Source organism: Ranitomeya imitator, chromosome 4 (genome assembly GCF_032444005.1).
Source record: "Ranitomeya imitator isolate aRanImi1 chromosome 4, aRanImi1.pri, whole genome shotgun sequence".
NCBI classification, from domain to species: domain Eukaryota; kingdom Metazoa; phylum Chordata; class Amphibia; order Anura; family Dendrobatidae; genus Ranitomeya; species Ranitomeya imitator.
In genome coordinates this window covers 367,477,250-367,503,775 of record NC_091285.1, presented here as the reverse complement: position 1 = coordinate 367,503,775, position 26,526 = coordinate 367,477,250, and the positions used below count along the sequence as shown (strand labels likewise).

General features: G+C 42.6%; 1 protein-coding gene across 1 annotated transcript in view; it reads right to left on the bottom strand.

Annotated features, from left to right (window-relative positions):
• Window positions 1-24,662, bottom strand: part of CD36 (CD36 molecule (CD36 blood group)) — an 85,211-nt gene extending 60,549 nt beyond the window's left edge. The window contains exons 1-6 of the mRNA XM_069765147.1: window positions 24,509-24,662; window positions 20,055-20,212; window positions 19,662-19,806; window positions 13,230-13,409; window positions 2,911-3,002; window positions 421-470 (exon numbers count right to left, since the gene is read on the bottom strand). Coding sequence (XP_069621248.1) covers window positions 421-470; window positions 2,911-3,002; window positions 13,230-13,409; window positions 19,662-19,806; window positions 20,055-20,212; window positions 24,509-24,628 — 745 coding nt within the window. The 5' untranslated portion in view covers window positions 24,629-24,662. The remainder of the gene's footprint in view (window positions 1-420; window positions 471-2,910; window positions 3,003-13,229; window positions 13,410-19,661; window positions 19,807-20,054; window positions 20,213-24,508) is intronic.
• Between the last annotated feature and the right edge of the window lie 1,864 nt (window positions 24,663-26,526).

The window sequence follows — 26,526 nt, the reverse complement described above, 5'->3', positions numbered from 1 at the left end:
ACTCTCTTGTGCTAGTAAAGCCTAGACCCCTGGCTCTCTTGTATTAGTAAAGCCTAGACCCCTGACTCTCATGTACGTGTAAAGCCCCACAGTGGGACTCTTGCTAATAGGGGATTAGCAAGAGTGTAATACTACTAGAAGGACTTCACTCTTTAAACAACTCATGTCTGCAAGAAAAGCAAAGACCTAAAAAACAAAAGCGTGAATCACATTTTTTAGGAAAAGTGATGTCTTAATCCCATCAAATCACCCCAAAGTGCTGATCATAGCAGATCTGTTTCTAAGAGGAGAGATGCCAAGACAGACTAAAGGGTGTATATCATTACTCCTCTCCACTATCTAAACTGTCCTCCTTAGGTGCTTTTGTTGTTTTGTCACTAAATTTAGATGTCAAGATTTTGAGTTCAATATTACACATACCTGTACCATTTAACATATCACAATAGTCATCTTTCCAGTAGGAGAGTGTGCTGAAAAATATCAGTTTGAGTCAGATTAGTAGCCATAAACCTTTACAATGGAAAACACTTTTATATACATAGCTATATACTAGCAAAACCAGTCCAAAACATTAGTAACGTCATCTAGGCTTTACTATTATTTATACCACAAGAGAGCATGTCCTAGATGCCTGGTAATATAACGCATTTTATTGGTTTCCAATAAATAGGCACTGTGAGCATTGACATTGTTTTCAATAAATGAGCAAACAAAACTGCCGGTACTATATAGTATATGCTAGGGTTATCAGGAAGTGTTTTCTGCATGCCGTACAACATGAACGACACCCCACATACTTAGTAATACGTTTGCTAGTGCTCATTGTCTACATTATAGCATATGCTACTAGTTATGAGTAAGTGGCCTCTGAATATACCATGAGAAGCCAGGAAGTGTACATCTACTTAGGAAGTTACAGAATGGTCACAGAACATAGAGAACCGTTGTTGTCTTCATATTATTCAAGAAGAGGGACTCATGCCTGATGGTTGCAGACATTCAAAGTGGTGCAATAAGTTTGAGGGTTGCAGAATAAACATAAAGAGTAACTGTCGTTCTAATTTTTATTTCATAAATCAATGGTACACATGAAAATAAGCAACTTTGTAATATATCTTATCAGAGAAGCCTGCTTCTTTCTCCTCCAGGATCGATCATTGCTTATCAAAAGTCTCAATTCTGAGGTAAAATCTGTATTCAGTGAAGACAGACTGTCCCATTACTGAGAGAGGAGATGGCAGCTTCTACCGCTAAGGTTCTATGTAGATGGGAGGGGGAGCTCTTCCTCTAGCTCCTCCCTCCTCCTATCTCCATAGAAGTGTATCCATAGCAGCTGTCAACTCCTCTCTCAGTAATGGGACAGTTTGTCTTCACTGAATACAGATTTTACCTCAGAATTAAGAATTTTGATAAGGAATGATCGATCCTAGCAGAGAAAAAGCAGATTTCTCTAAAATATACCACAAAATTGCTTGTTTTTAATGTGTACTATTGATTTATGAAATAAACTTAAAATGACGGTTACTCTTCAGATGTAATCTGCAACTCTCATGCTTTAAAGCCAAAGTATTTGAATAATGACCATCTTAACCTTGCAGTTCTCTTTTGCCTGTTTTCAAGGACTGTTTAGTTCTGGTCTGATCAACCACAAGGCGGTTACACCAAGACTGTCTGAGAGTGACTGACAGATTTTAATGGTTAACCCCGTCACTATCTCAAACTTTGGATTCATTATGGTTTCCCACAATTCTAAAAGTTTCACACAACTCTCACTCTTTTCCACTCAGGACTAAACTAATTACACAGTCCACGTACCTGTATCTCTCACATTTAACCTCACTTAAGCCCAACACAGTGCATGACTAGACAGGACCCTCCCATCGGCCCGCTCACCAGTTCTGGAATGATACCTAGGTTTCGTTACGCCATCATTAACTCTTGGTCAATGCAAGAATTTCAGTTTACCCACCTAGAACCTTCCATCATGTATACTACCAATCCACTGATTTTTTTTCCCTCAGTTTACAAGCTCAGACCTACTCCTTCTCTTAGCCAACACCAGGTCTCATCGGTGCCTCATAAAGTTGCAGCGCAGACGTTCACTCTTGCACCAAACGTTGCCAGTAAATCATTTCCCGCTTGTCTGCTTCTACAAGTGCTGCAGTGATTCATAGGCACAATGATCACTCCTACACGAGCATCAGGTTTTTCTTTTGCTTAAACATTTTTGCTGATGCTGCAAATTGTACCTGCAGGATGGCAGCCAGGAAAATATTACTTTTACGGCCAGGTACTCTGTCAAGCATAGCAGTATTTTTGACAATGCAAATCGGAAGATACCACAACCAGAACACACGGTTCTCAGACAATAAAGCAGTAAACACGTAACATATTACAACTTATACGCATATTTACATTCACATCAGCATAGCCACCGAGTTCAGTGATTGGCTACAGCGGTGATGTGCAGCCAAACCACAAACACCAGAGTGGCGGTGTAGAGCCAGCGCTGGACCCAGGGAGGGGTACCTGCTGCATTTATTATTTTGCATGTACAAAGCATTTGGACAACCAGTTTTGTTAAAGTGGAAAACCCCTTTAAAGGGGCGTACAGAGGCAAATAACATGTATCACCTTTACACTTTCTCAGGATCTGCCCTTGGCACCTCACTTCTTCATTCTTTTTACTCTCACTCAGAAATGGCCTGAATATGACACTGATTACTAGGAAGCAGACCTCCTAGGTACAACTGGCTACTGGGGACTATGCTTATATACCTTAGTACATATTTTGGACATTAGGAATAAGACAATGTATTCTGGTCATGAGAGTATTACCAGTATAGTAATAATAGTAAAATAATATTATTTACTGTATTTTAACAAAATACAACAAATCAGTTATAATACCTTTGTCCTTTGTATCTGGTAATTAAAGCAACTTTGCTGATGTCATCCTTTCCATTATTAACGACATAAGGGCCATCTGCAGTTCCATTGTACTGTGTATTTGAATATATATATATATATTACATCAGTGTTATGAACTGCACATTAATACTTGCACACAAAACATACAAATTCATAATGATACTTGTTTTACTGAATATAGACAAGAAATATTAACGCAGTTTATAAGCATCTTTTAAGGTAAGTTCACACGGCATGTTTTTGCTGTTTTTTATGCTAATTTTCAGCTGCTTTTTACAGTACCAGCAAAGCCTATGAGATTTCAGAAATCTCATGCACACACATTGGGTTTTTGTTTGATCAGTATTTTGTGCTTTGCAGCATTTTTTTTTTACGTAGGGCATGTCACTTCTTTCAGCATTTTTCCAGCGTTTTTCGACCCATTGACTTGAATAGATGGTGAAAAAATGCTGCAAATACACTGTTAGGACTGGCGGAACGCACCAAGAGAGATGTAATGGATGCGTTCGCAGTCCGGGGTCCACCGTGCAGGTGAAACCTGCTGCTAGGACATGACAGACGATATGGCGGTACTCATAAGTATACACGCGTGGGTTAAACCTCACCCAGCGTGAAGAAAGCGATCCTGTTGCGTCACAGAATCGCGGTACCGCACATAGAGCGCGAGCAAGTGGTCAGCGAACTAGACCCCAACAGGGATAGTAGTCCGATTAGACCCTTGCTGGCACTACACCACAACTGGGTGTGAAAAGTATATACAATAGAGGCACCGAAGTGCAAACTGTGCCGTGCTGGCAGGCACCACTAAGTACCCAGACATGGGTCAGGAAGCGCACACAGGCGCGTGGCGCCGCACTGGCGGTCACAGCAGAGGACGCTGACACGTGTGTGACACGTTGAGTGTTAAGTCGGGCGCTAGATAGCAGCCATACACCATACGCGAACAATCATACAGTAGGGTAGGGGTATTTAAAGGACGACTTGCACTCACAACAAACACACGTATAAAGTTGTACACTAGCGCATGGCCGTGCGGTCATGCGCAGTTTATATAGCTGCAGGACAGGAAGCGGCCACAGAAACTTTGCCCTTCCAAGACCTGCCAAGAGGACCAATAGAATGCGCTGCAGAGTCTGAGCACATGACCCTCGATCTCCAACGGGAGATCTTGCCCTGGGCATGCTCAGTGTGCGCAGACAAGAACTTAGTCCCAGAGAAGTCCACTCGCTGCTGACCAGTATTGGCTTTAAAGGCAGAAGCTGGAGAAGCAGCAGTAACTCTTCTCACAGAATCAGACTGAGCGAGACGCTGGAATCGACGTCCCTGCTGAGCAGGCTCCACTGCGGCTGGAGGAGAATGGGAGACCGCAGCGGAGACGGATCGAGATTCCCCCTGTGCAGCAGAGGAAACTCGACTCCTAACATTACCCCCCCTCCTAGGGCCCCCCCCTCCTTGGGCCTCGCTACATTCGAAGGCAGCAATGAGCTGTGGGGCCCGAATGTTTTCAGCAGGCTCCCATGACCTGTTCTCTGGACCATAACCCTTCCAATCCACCAGATAGAACTTTTTGCCGCGTACCACCTTACACCCCAAAATAGCGTTCACCTCGTAATCGTCCGTAGACGAACCCGATGTCCCGACAGATGACTCGGAAAACCGGGACATGTATACGGGTTTCAAGAGGGACACATGAAAGGTGTCGGTGATACCCAAGCGTGGAGGAAGAGCCAGGCGGTAGACCACAGGATTAACCTGTTCGAGAACCTTGAAGGGACCCAAGTAGCGAGGAGCAAACTTAGTGGACTCAACTCGCAGCCTGATGTTACGGGCGGAGAGCCACACCAAGTCGCCAGGGACAAAAGTCGGAGCAGGGCGCCGATGAACATCGGCGGAGGACCTCATTCTCTCCTTGGAGGCCCGAATGGCATCCTGCGTGCGATCCCAAATGTCCCGTGCCTCCACAGCCCAGTCTGCCACCCTGGGATCAGCGGAAGACACAGGCATGGGCACTGGAACACGCGGATGCTGGCCGTAATTTAAGAGGAATGGAGTCTGACCGGTGGAGTCGGCTACGGCATTGTTAAGTGCAAACTCTGCCCACGGTAGCAAGGATGCCCAGTCATCCTGTCTGGCAGAAACAAAATGTCGCAGATATGTGACCAAGGTCTGGTTGGCCCTTTCTACCAACCCATTCGTCTCGGGATGATATGCCGAAGAGAGATTTAACTCAATACTGAGTAAACGACATAGCTCCCTCCAGAATCGAGACGCAAACTGGGGACCCCGGTCACTAACAATTTTGTCTGGCATACCGTGTAAGTGAAAGATATGCTTGATAAACAAGACAGCCAACGCCCATGCAGATGGTAGCCGTGGAAGAGGCACCAAATGCACTATTTTGGAGAAATGGTCGGTGATCACCCAGATAATGGTGCAATTACGAGACTTGGGTAAGCCCACCACAAAGTCCATCCCGACCATCTCCCAGGGCCTGTCAGCCACGGGCAGAGGGTAAAGCAAACCAGCTGGCCGTTGCCGAGGAGTTTTGTTCCTGGCGCAAGAGACACACGCCCGAACGTACTCCGCGACATCACGAGCCATATGCGGCCACCAGTATGTCCTCGCCAGTAACTCAGATGTCCTTTTAGTACCAAAATGTCCACCCACCCTGGACGAGTGCGCCCAAGAGAGAACCTCCGGCCGCAAACTAGATGGAACAAAAGTCTTGCCCGGGGGCACAGACTCCAGCGAAACTGGGGCCACGGTTCTCAAACTCTCGGTGGGGACAATAAGCCGAGGCTCCTCCTCCTCCTCCTCCGATGACACAACGGAGCGAGAGAGAGCATCGGCCCGAATGTTCTTCTCCCCAGAAAGGAAATGGAGGGTGAAATGAAACCGGGAGAAGAACAAGGACCATCTGGCCTGGCGAGAATTCAACCGCTGAGCTGTCTGCAGATACACCAAATTTTTGTGATCTGTGAAGACTTGGAAGGGAAAACGTCCTCCCTCCAAGAGATGTCTCCACTCCGAGAAAGCCAACTTCATGGCTAGCAACTCCCTGTCCCCGATGGAATAATTCCTCTCTGCTGGTGCGAAGGTCTTGGAGAAAAAGAAGCAAGGATGCTTCCGACCTTGAGCATCCTTTTGGAAGAGGACTGCTCCAGCACCAACAGAAGAGGCATCCACCTCCATGATAAATGGCTTATCAACATCGGGGCGATGAAGTATGGGAGCGCTAGCGAAGTGTGACTTTATAGAGATAAAGGCCTTGGAGACCTCCTCAGACCACAATTTAGGATTTGCCCCCTTCTTGGTGAGGGCAACCAAGGGAGCTACCAAAGTTGAGAAATGCGGGATGAACTGGCGATAATAATTGATGAACCCCATAAAGCGCTGCACCGCTTTAAGAGAATGAGGTTCCTGCCAGTCCATCACAGCCTGTAGTTTGGCAGGATCCATAGCCAATCCCTGGGCTGAGATGATGTAGCCTAGGAAAGGTAAGGACTCCTGCTCAAACATGCACTTCTCCAACTTGGCATAGAGGGAGTTTGCCCGTAGGAGGTCGAAGACTTTGCAAACATCTCTCCGGTGGGAGTCAATATCTGGAGAGTAGATGAGAATATCATCCAGATAGACTACGACCGAGGTGGAAAGCATATCCCGGAAGATATCGTTCACAAAGTCTTGGAAAATGGCTGGGGCATTACAGAGCCCAAAGGGCATCACGAGATATTCATAGTGCCCATCCCTGGTGTTAAAAGCCGTCTTCCATTCGTCCCCCTCACGGATGCGAATCAGGTTGTAAGCACCCCGCAGATCTAATTTAGTAAATACCCTTGCTCCCCGAAGCCTATCGAACAGTTCAGATATCAAAGGCAAAGGGTATTTATTCTTAACGGTGATGGCGTTAAGACCCCTGTAGTCTATGCATGGACGCAATTCCCCACTCTTCTTCTGCACGAAGAAGAATCCTGCCCCAGCAGGTGACACTGACTTCCTGATGAACCCTCTTGCCAGATTTTCCTGTATGTACTGTGACATTGCCTCCGTCTCCGGGAGAGATAGCGGATAGACTCGACCCCGGGGAGGCTCAGCACCAGGCAAGAGGTCAATAGGACAGTCATAGGGGCGATGGGGCGGAAGGGTCTCCGCCGCCTTTTTGGAGAATACGTCTGCATATGACCAATACTGCTTGGGGAGAGAGGATAGATCTGCGGATACCTCAGTAGTAGCAACCTGAACGCACTCCCTCTGACACCTACCCCCACAAGATTCACCCCAACCCAGAATTCTGCCTGAGGACCACTCGATATGAGGAGAGTGGTACCGTAGCCAAGGTATTCCCAACAGGATCTCATCAATTCCTTCCGGAATGACGAGCAGAGAAATTATCTCCTGATGAGATGGCGACATGGACAGAGTAAAAGGGATGGTCTGGTGTGTTATCTGTGAGGGCAATGTCGACCCATTCACCACTCGCACCGTTACTGGTTGAGCAAGCATAACCAAGGGTATTGCGTGACGTTGAGCGAAGGCAGAAGACATAAAGTTGCCCTCCGCCCCAGAATCCACGCAGAGCTCTACCGAGTGGGAAAATGAGCCAATAGTAATTGTCCCCTTAAAGGACAACTTAGAGGCAAACGTCGCCGTGTCTAGTGTACCTCCACCAACTACCACTAGACGCTGACGTTTCCTCGACCGCTGAGGACATCTGGTGGCTAGATGTCCTGACTGCTGGCAAACATGACAGACCCTGAGTGCACAAGCGGTCCGGGACTTAGATCCTGCTTGTGACACCTCCCTGGCCTCATGTGACTCAGGAACCAGGACTGGAAATTCAAGAGGTTTGGCAAAAGTAGGAGCCAGCCGAAACCTCTGCCTACACTGGGCTCGCTCTAACCTCCGCTCGTTAAAACGGAGGTCAATTCGAGTGGAGACAGTTATTAACTCCTCCAGTGTGGCAGGAATCTCCCTAGTGGCCAGAGCGTCCTTTACGTGGTCAGCCAAACCCCTCCAAAATATGGGGATAAGAGCTTTATCCGACCAATCCAGCTCAGATGCTAAGGTGCGGAATTGGACGGCAAAATGACTGACCAAGGACTCACCCTGAGTTAATGCCAGCAATTGGAGCGCAGTATCATGGGTGACTTGAGGTCCTAAAAAGACCTGTTTCAGAGCGCTCAGAAACAGCGGAGCACTCTGCACCACATGATCGCCACGCTCCCACAGCGGCGTAGCCCATTCCAACGCCCTGTCCGACAATAGAGACAAAATAAATCCCACCTTAGCCCGCTCTGTGGGAAAACGTGTAGCCAGGAGCTCGAGATGAATAGAGCACTGACTCACAAATCCCCTACAAAACTTGCTATCACCAGAAAATTTTTCTGGCAGCGGGAGGTGAGATAATGTCGGAACAGGGGTGGCAATGGACATAGTAGCTGCAGCCACGCTGGCAGCCTGTACAGCTACTGCAGTAACATCCACAGCTGAGGTCGCGCTCTCGAGAGCCGCCAACCTACCCTCCAGCTGCTGGATATGCCGCAGAGATTGCTGTATGTCTGTCATCACTAGCCAGACCCTGGCGCTAGTGTAATGTTAGGACTGGCGGAACGCACCAAGAGAGATGTAATGGATGCGTTCGCAGTCCGGGGTCCACCGTGCAGGTGAAACCTGCTGCTAGGACATGACAGACGATATGGCGGTACTCATAAGTATACACGCGTGGGTTAAACCTCACCCAGCGTGAAGAAAGCGATCCTGTTGCGTCACAGAATCGCGGTACCGCACATAGAGCGCGAGCAAGTGGTCAGCGAACTAGACCCCAACAGGGATAGTAGTCCGATTAGACCCTTGCTGGCACTACACCACAACTGGGTGTGAAAAGTATATACAATAGAGGCACCGAAGTGCAAACTGTGCCGTGCTGGCAGGCACCACTAAGTACCCAGACATGGGTCAGGAAGCGCACACAGGCGCGTGGCGCCGCACTGGCGGTCACAGCAGAGGACGCTGACACGTGTGTGACACGTTGAGTGTTAAGTCGGGCGCTAGATAGCAGCCATACACCATACGCGAACAATCATACAGTAGGGTAGGGGTATTTAAAGGACGACTTGCACTCACAACAAACACACGTATAAAGTTGTACACTAGCGCATGGCCGTGCGGTCATGCGCAGTTTATATAGCTGCAGGACAGGAAGCGGCCACAGAAACTTTGCCCTTCCAAGACCTGCCAAGAGGACCAATAGAATGCGCTGCAGAGTCTGAGCACATGACCCTCGATCTCCAACGGGAGATCTTGCCCTGGGCATGCTCAGTGTGCGCAGACAAGAACTTAGTCCCAGAGAAGTCCATTCGCTGCTGACCAGTATTGGCTTTAAAGGCAGAAGCTGGAGAAGCAGCAGTAACTCTTCTCACAGAGTCAGACTGAGCGAGACGCTGGAATCGACGTCCCTGCTGAGCAGGCTCCACTGCGGCTGGAGGAGAATGGGAGACCGCAGCGGAGACGGATCGAGATTCCCCCTGTGCAGCAGAGGAAACTCGACTCCTAACATACACAAGGTTGAATTTTCTTTCAGCGAATTTGCTGCAGAATAGTCAATGAGAGCCGGATGTGACATCACACTCGGCTCTGCTACATCTAGATCGCAGGCTGCATGATGAGTTCATGCAGCCTGTCATCCAGCAGAGCGAACCCGATCCCCATTCACTTGAATGGGGGGTCCGACATTACAGTGTTTGCCACACTGTCATATGTATGACAGCGTGGCAAACACATCTTCTGATCGGCAGGGAAATCCTCTCCTCCGGTCAGATAGCTGTGCTTCCCACGCTGTCAGAAGACAGCGGGGAGCGCTCAGCTGTGATCGGAGGTGTAATCTTCACCTCTGATCACTGGTGTCAGCTGATGGGACTGCTGCTCCCATCATCTGATACCTGCTAATGCTAATTACAGTGAGAGCAGGAGCGACAGATGGGAGTTTTCATCTGCCGCTCCTGCGCTATAAATAAATAAATTTAAAAAAACGGCGTGGGTTCCCCCCTAATTTTGATAACCAGCCAGACAAAATTCACAGCTGGGGGCTGTAACCCCCTACTGTCAGCTTCAGCAAGGCTAGTTATCAAGAATAGAGGGGTCTTCGTGCTTTTCAAAAATGATTTAAATAAATAATTTAAAAAAACGGCGTGGCCCCCCCATTTTTGACAACCAGCCTTGCTAAAGCTCACAGCTGGGGGCTGGTATTCTCAGGCTGGTAAGGGGCCATTGATATAGGCCACCCAGCCTAAAAATAGCAGCTCACAGCTGCTCAGAAAAGGAGCATCTGTTAGATGTGCCAATTCTGGCGCTTTGCTCGCCTCTTCCCATTTACCTGTAGTGGTGGCAATTGGGGTAATAAGGGGTTAATGTCACCTTGTTATTGCAAGGTGACATTAAGCCAGCTTATTAATGGAGAGGTGTCAATAAGACACCTATCCATTACTAATCCTATAGCGGTTAAATAAACACACACACATGCAGAAAAAAGTATTTTAATGAAATAAAACAACACAGAGTGTTGACCATCTTTTTATTGTTCTGCCATGCCAAAGTGAAGCCATCGGTCTTCTGTAATAAAAATAAAATAAAAAAGCAAAAGTATACTCCCTGATCCGTCGTAGTCCGAAATAACGAGTGTCCCACGCAGAATCCGGGGGAGATAATTCTTACAACTGGGAGCGCTGCTAATGCGACCACTCCCGGCTGTAAGCTACTGGGGAAAGAATAAGCTACTGGGGAATGAATGAGACGGAGCAGACGCAGGCTCAGTAACTAGTAGTGACGTCACCGAGCCTGCGCCCGCTCACTGCCTGACCGGAGGTTACCTCTACACCGTGGGAAAATGCCGGGGAGGGTACCGCAGGTAATCTATCTATTATATCAATCTATCTATTCTATCCACCTATCTATTCATTCTATGTATTCTATCAATCTTTCTATTCTATCTATTCATTCTATCTATCTACAGGAAGTTGGGTTTTTCTGTGTGCACTCAACTTTATTGGCATGCACAAAGAGAAAAAAAAAACACATGAAAAAACGCACCTAAATGCGGCAAAAACACCACAAAAAACGCACCAAAAATGCACCTAAACCTGCGTTTTTGGCGCAGCTTCTTTCCTGCCAAGATGATTAGGTTTTGCTGCGGAAAAAAAATGCAGCAAAAAGGCCCTGTGTGAACTTACCCTTAAGGTGCATAAATAATGTAATTCCATTTCCAGTCCATAAAGGTTACTATTAGTGTTGAGTAGTGTTGAGCGATACCGTCCGATACTTGAAAGTATCGGTATCGGATAGTATCGGCCGATACCCGAAAAGTATCGGATATCGCCGATACCGATATCCGATACCAATACAAGTCAATGGGACACCAAGTATCGGAAGGTATCCTAATGGTTCCCAGGGTCTGAAGGAGAGGGAACTCTCCTTCAGGCCCTGGGATCCACATAAATGTGTAAAATAAAGAATTAAAATAAAAAATATTGATATATTCACCTCTCCGGCGGCCCCTGGACATCATAGCGTGTAACCGGCAGGCTTCTTTGTTTGAAATGAGCGCGTTTAGGACCTGCGAATGACGTCGCGGCTTCTGATTGGTCGCGTGCCGCTCATGTGACCGCCACGTGACCAATCAGAAGCCGCGACGTCATTCGCAGGTCCTAAATTCCTAGATTGAGGAGTTTAGTGCCTGCGAATGACGTCGTGGCTTGTGATTGGTCGCGTGGCGGTCACATGAGCGGCACGCGACCAATCAGAAGCCGCGACGTCATTCTCAGGTCCTAAACGCGCTCATTTCAAACAAAGAAGCCTGCCGGTTACCAGCGGTGGATACCACATTGATGTTCTCCTTCGGTCCACGTTATTTCGCTCCTTCTCCCAAGTTATCCTTTTCTTATATTTCCTGTGGAAGAGAACTGATATCATCTTGTTCGGCTATATGCCGCCATCTTTTAGGTCCTACTGGATTTAAACATAGGACCCCTCAGTCATACACATACAAGTGCCGTTTACACTTCAACATAACAGCAGTCGGTTTACTGAAGAAGGTCTTAATGTTTGACCGAAACGTTTATTTTGCTGGACTGCTACTCTAAGTAATAAATTTTGATTTTCTTGACTACCACTATCCACCAAGTTGAGTGCCAAGTTATTTATTTTACTATATTTACTGGTGTGGGAAACCTCTCTTGAGCACCGACACAGCTGTGCCACGTTATACTTCACTACTGCCGGTTACCAGCTGTGATGTCCAGGGGCCGCCGGAGAGGTGAATATATCAATATTTTTTATTTTAATTCTTTATTTTACACATTTATGTGGATCCGATACCGATACCCGATACCACAAAAGTATCGGATCTCGGTATCGGAATTCCGATACCGCAAGTATCGGCCGATACCCGATACTTGCGGTATCGGAATGCTCAACACTAGTTACTATTTTTGTAATAAAAAAATTATTCGATTTTTCAAACATATTTTTTGTATCAATTTCTCCCAGCTTTAAGTAACTTGATGCAAATTATGGAACCACATGCAAATGGGGTTTTAAAGAATCCATTCACATGTATTGTATGATGAAATGTTCTTTTGTCTCTCTTTTTATATAGCGCTAACATATTCCGCAGCGCTTTACAGTTTGCAAACATTATCCTCACTGTCCCCCATGGGGCACACAGAGTACCAGGAGAAAACCCACACAAACACGGACAGAACATACAAGCCCCTTGCAGATGTTGTCCTTGGTGGGGCTTGAACCCAGGACTCCAGCGCTGCAAGGCTGCAGTGCTAAACACTGAGCCACTGTGCTGCCCTAATGTTGTGAATTTGCTGCTTGGATTCTGCACCCCAGATCCACAGCTAGTCCACTATGTGAAAACATGGTCATAAATGCAGGGAAAAAGTAGTTCTCCTAATAAAGAACACTCATATTACAATATAATATTGCTAATATTACAAATGAAATTAAAGATGTAATGCATAAATATATCTGCCCATGGCTGTTTATTACTATTACTTTATTATTAAATATAATAGTAACGCCAATTTAAAATATTTTGCCATTTCAATACAGTATATCGCACCTCATGCATCTTTTTGTTCCAAACAATTTTATTGGATTTTTCAACTGAAATAGGGTAATTATGAGGGGTGGGTAATCATGCATCTTTTTAATGCTTTATTTTATCTTCTGGCTAACATTGCATTTTGCATTATAGGTAGATTTTTACAACCCAAGTCTAATTAATTCATACATACCGGATAGAATACTCCTGTTTTTTTATCCGCTATAATAGCATTTGGTATTTGTTCCAAGAAAGGATCTATGTAGCCCCATAGGATCTCTTTGACACTTCTTGTTTGAAACAATGATGAATTTGATTGTTTAATAAATCCATTCACAAGTCGCAGCATACCTGGAAACATATTAGGTGCAGCCTAAAACATATTAAGTGTATTAGTACTTTACTTAACTGTACATGTGATCATAATATACACTGTGTGCAGAATTATTAGGCAAGTTGTATTTTAGAGGATTATTTTTATTATTGATCAACAACTATGTTCTCAATCAACCCAAAAGACTCAAAAATATCAAGGCTTAATATTTTTGGAACTTGGAGTGGGGTTTTTCTAGATTTGACTATCTTAGGAGGATATCTGTTTGTGCAGGTAACTATTACTGTGCAGAATTATTAGGCAACTTACTAAAAACCAAATATATTCCCATCTCTCTTGTTTATTTTCACCAGGTAAACCAATATCACTGCACATAATTTAGAAATAAACATTTCTGACATGCAACAACAACCCCCCCTTCCAAAAAAAAGTGACCAATATAGCCACCCTTCTTTATGATGACACTCAACAGCCTTCCATTCATAGATTCTGTCAGTTTCTTGATCTGTTTATGATCAACATTGCGTGCAGCAGCCACCACAGCCTCCCAGACACTGTTCCGAGAGGTGGACTGTTTTCCCTCCCTGTAGATCTCACATTTTATGAGGGACCACAGGTTCTCTATGGGGTTCAGATCAGGTGAACAAGGGGGCCATGTCATAATTTTTTCTTCTTTGAGACCTTTACTAGCCAGCCATGCTGTGGGGTAGTTGGAGGCATGTGATGGAGCATTGTCCTGCATGAAAATCATGTTTTTCTTGAACGATGCCGGCTTCTTTCTGTACCACTGCTTGATGAAGTTGTCTTCAGAAACTGGCAGTAGGTCTGGAAGTTGAGCTTCACGCCATCCTCAACCCAAAAAGGTCCCACAAGTTCATCTTTGATGATACCAGCCCATACCAGTACCCCACCGCCACCTTGCTGGCGTCTGAGTCGGAGTGGGTCTCTCTGCCCTTTACTGATCCAGCCTCTGGCCCATCCATCTGGCCCATCAACAGTCACTCTCATTTCATCAGTCCATAATCCTTTGAAAAGTCTGTCTTAAGATATTTCTTGTCCCAGTCTTGACGTTTTATCTTATGTTTTTTGTTCAAAGGTGGTCGTTTTTCAGCCTTCCTTACCTTGGCCATGTCCCTGAGTATCACACACCTTGTGCTTTTTGTTACTCTAGCAACGATGCAGCTCTGAAACATGGCAAAACTGGTGGCAAATGGCATCTTGGTAGCTTCACACTTGATTTCCCTTAATTCATGGGCAGTTATTTTGCGCCTTTTTTGCCCAACACTCTTCTTGTGACCCTGTTGGCTATTTGCCATAAAATGCTTGATTTTTTGGTGATCACGCTTCAACAGTTTGGCAATTTCAAGACTGCTGCATCCCTCTGCAAGACATCTCACAATTTTGGACTTTTCAGAGCCTGTCAAATATCTCTTCTGACCCATTTTGCCAAAGGAAAGGAAGTTGCCTAACAATTACGCACACCATATATAGGGTTTTGATGTCATTAGTCAACACCCCTCCTCATTACAGAGATGCACATCACCTGATTTACTTAATTGGTAGTTGGCTCTCAAGCCTGAACAACTTGGAGGAGGACAACATGTATAAAAAGTATCATGTGATCAAAATACAACTTGCCTAATAATTTTGCACACAGTGTATGTTCAGGGTTGCATACAACAGGAGTGGAGAAAGAGACGCGATTAGATGGAGAGCATAGATGAAAGTAAACCTCGATGATGAGATTGTGCAACAGAAATTGGCTGGAGAATTATATTGAAGTGATGAGGCAAGAAGGATACTGCTATGGGCAAGAAAGGGACGCATGACAAAGGCAAAATTGTAATTGCATGTTCACACGGTCAGGATTCACAGTTAGAATTTAGGTGTGGATTTGTCACATAAATCTTAATAGAATATACCAACATTTAGCAGCTAATGCAAGATCACATGCAGAAGAAAAAAGTATGGACTAATGAAAACACTACAGACATTAGGATCCACAATTTGGATCAGTCATGGATTAGTTCCATTGACTTACACAAGGGCTAAACCATGGGCAAATAACTGGCATATCTGTGGCCGAAATCTGTCCCATTTTCATCTTTTCTGCCACATACACATTAACATAGTTTATGGGTATTATATAGAGATGATCGAATCAATAACCTATGAATCTCCGGAACAACACAGTTCCGGGCAAATTGAAATAAAGTAAAAAAGCAAAATGCTGACGAAATTTCCAACTTTCTTGAAGATTGCATCAGAACAGTGAGCAGGCTCACATTGATATAGGTGCGACCATGCCAATCAGTGAACTCCCTGGCACTGTAAAAGATGTCTCCAAGAAAACCACCAGCAATTTTAGGGTTTTACAGCCTAGAGATAGGAAGTCACCACCCACAGCATTCCACATAGGGATGGCAGAGCCTAAATCACAGTATGGCGTAAAACAGCAGCACTGAAGAACATAGAAAATATGAGTGGTGGTATCATTCTGTGAATAATACATATATTCAAGTGATAGGGAGGTGCTGCACCTGCAGAGTTAGACTGTGAGTTGATGTAATCCACGATATACTGCAGTACAGCACCTTAATAACACAATTTTTTTTTTTGCATTCTTGATGCAGTACAAAAAATAAAGGACAGGTAAGTTCTTTCAGCCCTAATATTCTAATGAAGAAAAATTCTAAAACCAAGGCTTGTCTGTCATAGAAGGCATGTTTCCATAAGCAACATAAGCCATAAGCAACATCATTTTTTGCATTTCCTTGCATTTTTTTTTGCTTGTAAAGGCAAAAGAACAGTCTTCACAATCCAGAAATTTTAGTACAGCTGTCTACCTTGCAAAGAATGCTAGTTTTAATTTAAAATTTTTAAGTCAATTGTTATAATAGTTAAATATTACACCTGTACACGCCACTTGTATATAGTGGCCTGCTGAAGGAGCTTGCTTTTGTAACGTGCTTAGCTTCTCTTGTCACTTCCTTTTGGTCAAGGGGGTGTGAATTCATTTTTTTTAATCTTTTTAAAAAAGGACACATTTTAATTTTTGCATATCTGTTTCACTTATCAATTGTACTTTCACTACAATACTGTTGATTGTTGCAGCATCTTCCTTTCTATTCTATCTAGCAATGTATTTTTTTAGGATTACTTAAGTTTTGGGGTTGAGAGGAAAAAATTCAAATGAAAAAAATATACGTCTAAAAAAACAAAAAACAAGGCTTTTGACATTTTGCATACCTGTTTTACTAGCCCATTTGGCAACCATACACTCCACAACTATACTGTGGGTTGTTGTCACATTTTAAATCTGTGCACCTAAGTCCTAGGAATTGCTGTTACCTTGTCCATTTTGGGTATAAGTAATTAATCTGAAAAGAAGCTATTACACTAAATTGAGACAATTAATTTTTCAGGTCTGTATTTGCACTTTTGTTTAAGTTGTCAAATTGGAGACAAGCCACATGGATATTATGGCCAGGTTGTTGTTGCATAAGCCTTTTTTGGCTGTCATGTGTACCATAACCTTTTGGTTGATTCCATATTTTTCCAGAGTTGGATCAGTGTGGTTAAAAAATGTTGTGAGCGCTAGACGAAAATCGATAGTTGGGTCGTCTGCACTGTTGATGGAAAACCAAAAAAATGGTCCAGTAAGCAAAGTAGACTTGCAATGTTTATTATCAATGTGTTTTGAAGTCTTCAGACTTCTTCATCAGGATATAAACACATGCATACATTTTGGGCATGGTTATATCCTGATGAAGAAGTCTGGAGATTTTGAAACGCGTTGATAATAAAACCGCATCAAGTCTACTTTGCTTCCTGAACCATTTTTTCACAGATAGCACTCATGCCTATGATAGTCTAGACTAGAGAGTATACAAAAAAAGGGTTGCTCTCTATCATGCCAAAGCATGTCGAATAAGAAATACATGAAATATAGATAGCAAAATGGCTTTTTGAACATTAGGAAAAATATTTATGAGACACTTTGCCCAGAATTTGGCCAAATAGTGTGAGCCCATCAACCATCGTCAAGGTGGCCTCATTAATCTGATGGGTCCCTGACCTCCCTGTCCAAATGTGAACACTTACCTAAGGCTAATGTCTGTATGTGTGAGTGAATGTGGACACCTCTCTCAGTAAAGTTTTGTATTTAATTTTCCTACATCATACAGTATTAGGGCTTCTAATTTTATTAGGAGCATGTTTAGTGCTGTATTAGCATGGAGTAAAGCCACTTTTACCTGGTTTACGGTAGATAGCAAATAGGACTGACAGACTCCTTATGCATCATATTTTAGACTCTTTAGTTTGTTAAATGTATTTCAAAAAATCAGCAAATTGGTTGAACCACTATGTGGTATTTTTTATAGTTGCATCTCTGTGTTTCTTATCAGTTCATTATCTAACTATGTTTTAGTGTTTTTGTAGATTCTGTCTATGATTATGAAATGTAATTTTCCTGATAATTTTGAATTTGGCCAAGAAATTTGATTTGTATTGAATTTATTCAAAGCCAATAAAATTGCTGATACAAGCTGTATATTGTGCTTAGAAATCTATCCAGACCCCAGAGTATAATAAATGGTGGGGTTAGAAAAAAAATATTATATTTACCTCGCCCCTCACCTGTCCTTGTGCTGCAGCTCTCTGCCCGTACACTAATAGATTACTTTGTCCCTCTGCTGCTTGTCTTTTCTTTCATCTTCATTCTATCTCATTCATCAGCACTTACCAGGCATCAAGCAATATCATTAAAGGGAAGGTACCGCATTTGTAGATCATTAATAAATCACTGTAATGTAGCATAACATGCTGCTATAACCAAGTTTTGATTACATTTTAAACATAATTCATGTGTTATAGGAGTTTAAAGAAGGCACTGGAGGCTGACATCTTGCATTCACAGTAGCAGCACGACTCTTTCAGTGTCATAATACGGCATCCCATGGTCATAGGAGATAACAGACAGACGCCGACCCTATCTATTGTAATAGAACTGTGAACTGGGCATGCCTCTGTGGGCTACACAATTTACAGTAGTGGGAGTGTTCTGCTGCCATATTCATAGAGCACTGGGATCTACTAGCATGAGCAGTACTGCTTCCAGCAGAACAGATCCTAGATTGATGGCTGATGGGAGTAAAATGCAGGAGAAAAGCCGGGGCAGAGTGTCAGAGACTGCAATGACATCAAGGAGGAACAGTGTACCAGTAGCATTTTTGGAGCAGCAGCTGTCAGCTGCTCGGCAGGAGTTGTGATTTATCCTTTTGTAAGAAAAGAAGGAGCTGCAGGTTTGCAGTGAATGATCAGATATTGTGGAGGGGGGTGAGAGAATCATGTAATCTGGGTGAGAGAGACTGACGGGAGAAAGAGAGACAGTAACTGCTGGTGATAGCAGATCACAGGGCAGTCACCATCAAAATGGTACTGCCCTGTGATGCTACTCTTCATTCTGCCCCAGGGATACTAGAATACCCAAAAGGGGAGGGAAATGGTGATGTCAACAGTTACTGCCCCAATTTTCTAGCTAACAGTAAAGCTGGTAATTTTTACTATAGCTGCTTGAGGTCTAAAATGGAAAATACTCCCCCTAGTAGTAATTATATATATTTGTAAGAAAATATATAATATTTTTTATATAGAAAAGTTTGCAAACAGTGCAAACATTGCATTAATACATTTTAATTACTATTTTAAGCTTAATTTAACAAAAAAGAAACTATAAGAAAACTGGTGGCACGTTCCCTTTAAGTGTGTCACCCAGCGAATTATGACATATCATGAGGTTAACACTGAAGAGTGAAAAGATTAAACGCGAAAGAGAAGACTAGAGCCGCTGAGAGGAAGCGAGACAATGAAGGACCAGATTGTGAGCTGCAGTACCTATACAGGTGAGTGATGAGGTGAGTATAATATTTTCATGTTTTAACCTCTTCCTGGCCCTAAAGTAAATCAAGCAAAATATCACCAGCAGGTCGTAGCTTTGCCTGATTCAATGAATTGAAAAAAAATCTGCTTCTGGGAAATGGCAATTTTTTGTGAAATTTGAAATTTGATTTTCCTTGAATCGATTCGATCATCTCTATAAACCACAGTTCTTCCTGTTCAAAGCACTTCATGAAGAAATTATCTCATTTCTGTGGGGCATGAATGAAATAAAGCTGTCTAAAGCTGTGAAACTGAGATGGAAGGGCAAGATTTGTTCAGAGCTGGAGTAGCTATTGCACCACTGGCATTTACAGGCTTCAATGTTTTTAAAGGAAATTGCTTACTTACAGCAACAGCAAGATTCAGAATTGTATACACATCGTCATCAGATCCAATAGATTTATCTCGCTGAAATATGGCCTCATTTGGCTGATAAAAAGTCACCGTGTTGTTATTGTTCTGTGTCACATTAGACTTTGGTACATGACGGAGCCTTTGAAAAAATTGTAAAAATTAAAAAAAAAACAATTTTCACACTAGAGCATTATCAGCAGTAGATTATATGTCAAACATATTCTGAACTTGAAATGTGGAAAATGCATGAAAAGGTAGAATTTCTAATGGCTTGTTTACATGTAGAACCTCATTATGGATTTCTGAGGAGAATTATACAGGGTGATTTTCAAAAACAGTTTTTAAAAGAATAAAAAGAATTCTGCATGAGTTTACAAGTGTACTTACAAATATGTGTATGGACCTTTTTGCTGTAATTGAGGTTTTCCTCCAGTTAGGACTTTATCTGGGTTTAAAACGTGAAAAATCCAAAACTGCCTATAAACAGGACTTCCGGGCACTATCCAGTTGTCATAGGCAATGGTTCCCTCTTCAATGACTGCTTCCTGTAAAAAACAAAGAAATACTTTATACTCTTTAATAATCATGGGTAGAGTAGACATTTTATTTCAACACTGAAGCTCTGTTCACACATTGTGGGCACATCATAGTTGTTGCAACAGAAAACAGTCCAGGGGTTGGCAGCTCTGTCACAAACGTGTGGTCAGTCTAACGTCCAGTGGAAGTGAAAGTGGACTTTATATGAAGTATGACAGTTCATGCAAAATTATAAAACTTTGCAATATACATTATAGGGATAAAGACGCAACTTCAGCACCTTTCAGCAGCATGTATATTTGTTTTCAATGCCTCCAGTTTCTCTATATTATAGTTCCGAAAACCTCCCTCCTAGTCTCCAGGAAGTTCATCTACAATAATCCAGTAAATGGCGAGAGAGGAGGAGGCCACACTTCATATCTAATAGATTGCAAGCTTGCAAGCAGGGCCCTCATTCCTCTTGGTATCTGTTGTTTATGTGATTATTTGTTTGCTGTAATCTCTTTTAGAGTCCGTACAAGTTCCCTCTAAAACATAAAGTGCTGTAGAATATGTTGGCACTAAAGAAATAAAGTTATTATTATTATTATATCTATCTTTATCTCGGTGTTGCAGTAAAGAGTGCTGAGCGTGGTAGTATGGAAAATGTGGGCAGCAGGACAAACACAGAAACCTGAGGTAGACTTTAGTTTCTGGTCTCTCATATCACACAGGAATACAATGCAAAAAATAAAAAAAGAAGAAAATGCTCTCTCAGGAAGGTTAGATAGAAGGTAGATGCACTCAGGAAGGTAGATGCACTCACCGATAGTGCAATGGTTTTTAGTTGAGCTGAGCAAATTTAGATGTGTGGAATTGAATGCGCCTTGAATTTTACAGAAATTCATATTTTCACGAATACAGATTTTTTTGCAACTTGGTTCTGGCACATTCAGCAAAATAATGGCAACCTTTTTGCTGAACCATAGGAGGCTGGCAAAAGCTTAAATAAGATAAAACTCTCCTCACAGCTCACCTATTCTACCATCCCCTATGGACCACCATCTTGTCCTATGCTCCTCCTCTATTTTCCTTCCCCGTCGCACGCATTCTCTTCCACCTTCTTCATTCTAGGCCGCGTATTTCAGTGCAAGCATCTGAGTAGACTTATGATGTCCCTGCAATATAAGCCACCAAGGTGCATGTAACGATATCCTGCTGGCGCTAAGCCTCAGGCGATGAGACGGCACATCGTACAGTGACCTCAGAGGCTTACTCACGCCAAAAGCCCTGCCCTGAGTGAAGAAGGCAGAAGAGGATGTGCGACTACAGGGGAAGGCAAAAAGAAGAGGAGCAGAGGACCAGAAGACAGGTTGCAGGTGTGGCGAGATAATTGAGCAGTGAGATGAGTGGTGGAGTATTTTTTTTATATCCTACGTTTATTTAGCTCAGGGGTCTGGAGAGACCCTAAAGCCTAATATGGAATATTCAATTTGCATTGAATAACTAGGATAATAAATTTGAGAGATTTGCTTCTCTGAATCTCTGCAAACAGAATCCTCGCTAGTATTTAGACAGATACATATATCGCTTTACAGTGTTCGAGTTCTGCCTCTGATCCATGTTGGTCTATGTGTGCCTGGACAAGCTTAACTAGATAAGAAAGAGACAATTGAAAAACAGATGATGACTCTGAGGCGCTATCATTAGACATGCAACAAAGGGTAGCTGCAATAATAATCCTTTGTTCACTTTACATGTGTTACAATAATATATTTGAGTCCCAAACCTGGACTTTTATTAAAAAAAACACAGACAATGTTCTGCTGAAAGCAATAAACTGATGATGGTCAAAGTCTAGAACTAAAATTTGGTATCCTAACACATGAAAAATGAATACAAGATAAAGTTTATTGTAATTACCGTTTAATTTTTGATGGTGGAGCGCCAGAAGCATCCTTGTCTTTGCAATTTATCAATATATCATTACTTAACTATTCTCACCATAGCGGTCCTTGTCCAACTACCATGGCATTAAGTTCTGCCATGCTCACATCACTGATATATTTTACGAATCATATCCAATTTGGAATGAAATAATTAGTAAGAAGAGTTTCACTGAAGTCTGCCATGAAAAATGTATGCAGTATTGCACTCATCATGTGGTGCCACTTTTACAGTGTAAAGGCTTTGTGCTTACTGCTCTTTGCTGTTATTAATATTATAGTTTCTACATTACAGCATTACAAGACTGAACTAAAACAAGTTTTACACCTACTTCTAATCTCTTCCACATGTGCTCCTCTTTTACTTAAAAACATTTCATTAAAGTTTTTTTTTATAATTGTGAGTTACAAGCTTGTCCTCAGCAACTTAGCTTTGGGTAGCACTAACTTCGCACAGCTTTTTTGGGTGAAAAATTCCATTTCGGTTTCCTGATGCAGCTCTTTGAGCCAAATCCAGAGGTGTATTCAAAAGGAAAGTAAAATCACTCTTCTCAATTTTTCTACATTCATGTCTGACTTTAGCTAAATAAAAATTGCACGAAAAACTACAATGGCATATTTCAAACATTATATGTGAATTTTCATAAAACAGGGAAACTGGGGTTAAAACTCTGACACTGAAGTGGTGACAGTCGACATGTTTCTCAATACAATGCCGCACATTTGACAAGGTAAGGATTGCTACGGATTCTGTACTGATTTTGGAGTGGAATATATGCATATATCTCGGGACAGCATACACAACACGTGAACATATCCTCAAATTGGTGACTTATGAAAGTTCTCAGCCTATTGCCTCCAAAAAGGTGAAAGCTGATGAACTAAGCATGCTACTGTACCTGTTATATTAGAATCAATGAAAAAAGTCTGGCTTTGATTTTTAGAAGAAACATCACTGTCTTCCAGGAGTAATGTTTGGTGTCATAGCACATCCACATTCAGGTTGAGCAGACATTAACCCTTGAGTAAAGATTGCACTTTTTCATGGAGAAAAAAAACTTATTTTACCAATTCTGAAGCTAAATCCACTTGAACATATAAAAAAATTGTCAAATTTTCATCGAAAAATAATGGATGCTTCATCCCTGTATGCCATGCATATGTCTGCTTCTTATATCTGTATTGTTAGCATTATGGCATCAGTTTTTTTACTTCAGTTAATAGACCAAATACAGTTTTCTGTTCTAAAAATTGGATGAAATACTGATGATCCATATGGGATCCAATTTTGTTTGCACGTTCATAGACTGGAATAGGCGAGTCTCATCCGAAATACAGAAGAAAATAGCATATGGTACAATTTTATCCACACAGACATTTGGTCCGTCTATGAAAACCATCATTTGAGGAGACTAATTGGATATTTTTGGTCACAGTGCGAGGTTATTTATTTTTTTTACGGACAGCATTCGGATAGAGGTGTGCATGTACTCAAATAGATACGATTTAAATAAAACAAAGGAAGACTGCAATCCATTAGAATGGGAATAATCTGCCAATAAAGCAAATACAGGGGTAATAAAGCAAAAATGTAACAAATCTGTATAACAGGAGGCTAATACCACAATGATAAATCAGTAATAAAGCTCAGTTAATCATGTAACGGGATTTCCTGCTGCAATATCCCAGTAAAATAACAGGCACTACATCAGCTACCTGACAAGCACAATTATAGCCAGTTGGGTCCATGAGGGTCTGTCTATGTTCGTCATGTAATGGATCAGTCCCTTGCATGAATTTTTTTGTTTTTCTACTTCTATAATAGAACAGAAAAATGGTATTGATAATGCAGAGGTGCATGTAGCCTACCCATGATAGAAGCCCACTGATTGGTTCCCTTTATTAAAAAAAAATCTGACCTGATAAGGATAGGGAAATGAACAGACCCCGACTTCCCCCTTTGCAAATAACCTTTTTTTCCTATTCACCACTGGTTTTAACTAAAAAAAATTTTCAAAAAATCATGAATGAATACAACCAAAAATCTAAATTCCCTAAAGGAGACTATCTGAAAAATTGAAAAAGCACAGACAAGAAATTACCAGGATACTACACCAACAACTATCAGCTCGGGAAGTCAATGGCAAATATATTTACTTCTCTACAGAAAACTGTTCTATGTAATACATTGTATACTTGTCAGGATTGTGTTAGTGGGACTTGACTAATTTAATGGCTTATACATTTTATATAAGGCATGCTATTTTATTTCAGCTCCCACAAAATAATATAATCACCAAAAATCAGGATTTAGCAGAAACAGTATTGATATTAAGGAAAATAATTAAAGATTCATTATGCCAGACGGAGTTATTGTACCTTGTCTATTTCTCCTTTAATAATTATATCTCCAACAGGGAACAGGATCCCTCCAAGAATAGCCAGCAGTCCCCCGATCACAGATCCCGCTATTAGCCAGCATTTTGCGTTGCAGCACATTGTGCTTTGTTGTAGGGGAGAATCCAGACAATGCTGTGGGATAATTTTAAAGCCATCGGTTCCTTATATAGTGTTTCTTTGCACTTTGACTAATAATTATAGAATTACCATTAACTTTAGCGATAACAGAAAATCCTATCCAGCGTTAGAGATCAAAGTTCAAGAAACTGCAAGTTTAAGATTAGATAATACCCCTCCATTACATTTTAAAGGAGCAGTTTCCTGATAGGGGACTGAATGAGAAAAAGGTGGCATTGTCCATAGGAACCACTCACATTTTAGCTTTCATTTTTGACACTGGAGTAAGGACAGGATATCATTGGATGTTTAGCATCAAAAGACATTTTTGCTTGGAGTTGTCATTGGCTTTTAATAGTTGCAGTATTTACAGTAACATGCACAATGTGGACACCTACACAATATTCCTACAGAAGATTTTATGATAACTCATTCTTTATCCAAAGGCATTAAAATGGAGATGCTGCCACCTCCACCACACCATTTTGCAGCTATCACAGCTTCCACTCTTCTTGGAAGATTTTCTGGAAATTTTGGTGTTTGTTGAAATTTTTGACTGTTCCCCAGAAGAGCATTTGTGAGGTGTGCCACTGATGTTGGACAAGAGGGTCTGTGATGGGGTTGTGTCAGCTCTCTGTGTAGGCCTGTCAAGTTTCTCCACAACAAACTCGCCCAACCATGCCTTTATAGATCATGTGCTGGCATGTTGAAGCTTTAAAGAGAACCTGTCAGGTCCCCTTGTGCCCTTAGAACCACTAGCAGTCGTGTTTGCATATGTAAGTACCCTGCCTAACAGTTCCTTTATTATATTACAAACATAAGCAGATCTTTAGAAAAAGTATTTCTAAAGTCTGTTTATGATATGCAAATGAAGTTATTGACTGGTCAATAGTGAGTTAGTTTCACAGCTTAGCATGTTATCACGCACCTGTGTCATCGCCAGTGTTATACATACCTTGCGCGTGCTCACTGTCATGATCCAGTTCTGAGATTATGTTCAGCACTCCTGTCTCTGGACTGGTCATGTGGGAGTTAATCCTTTCTGCCTCACTCTGAAGCTGGCTGAGCTATTTAAGTCCTCTGCAGTCGGTGGGCCAGTGTCAGCGATAGTTCATGCTGCACTGTTTGAGCTCCTGACCTGATCCCTGTAATAGTGTACCTGTTTGCCTCTGACTGCCTGCACCCGTTTATGACTTGTTCTGACCCCTGGCCTGTACCCCGACTCCCTCTTACATCTCACGTTTTGGTTACCACGTTCTCGGTAGGTTCTGACGTCTTGCTTGTCCCCGATAATTCTCTGCTCGCCCCTTCTGTACCGTGCTGCTATCTCTGTTTATGACCTTGGCTTGTCTCACATCTCTTTCATTACCTGTGACACCTGTGTTTTTGTTCAGTGTTGCTGCGCTGTGTATACAACCTCTTTCTCTTAACCAGCACCCCATGGTGGAGGTTGCTCTATACTGCACTGCAGCAGCACATTACACTCACGGCCTCTTTCCTTCACTACATTGATCCTCAGAAGTCAGATGTACATGTTCTGGATTCATAGAGGTATGTATAGCGCTAGCAATAACTCCGGTACTTGTAAGTTATGTAATCACACCCACAAGCTAACATGCTAAGTGGGCCGACTAGCCTGGGGACACTAAAGCCCCATCAACTAGTCAAAGACCTCTTTTACATATCATAAATGGACATTTGTCATGATCCCAATGGCAGGGGATCACAAAAGGACAAGCACAAAAACAAAACAAGCTCTAGGGTGATGGAACCTGAGCTGACCGCGATCCTGAACCTAAACACACAACTAGCAGTAGCCGGGGAACGTGCCTACGATGATTCCTAGACGTCTCGCGCCAGCCGAAGGATTAACTTCCCCT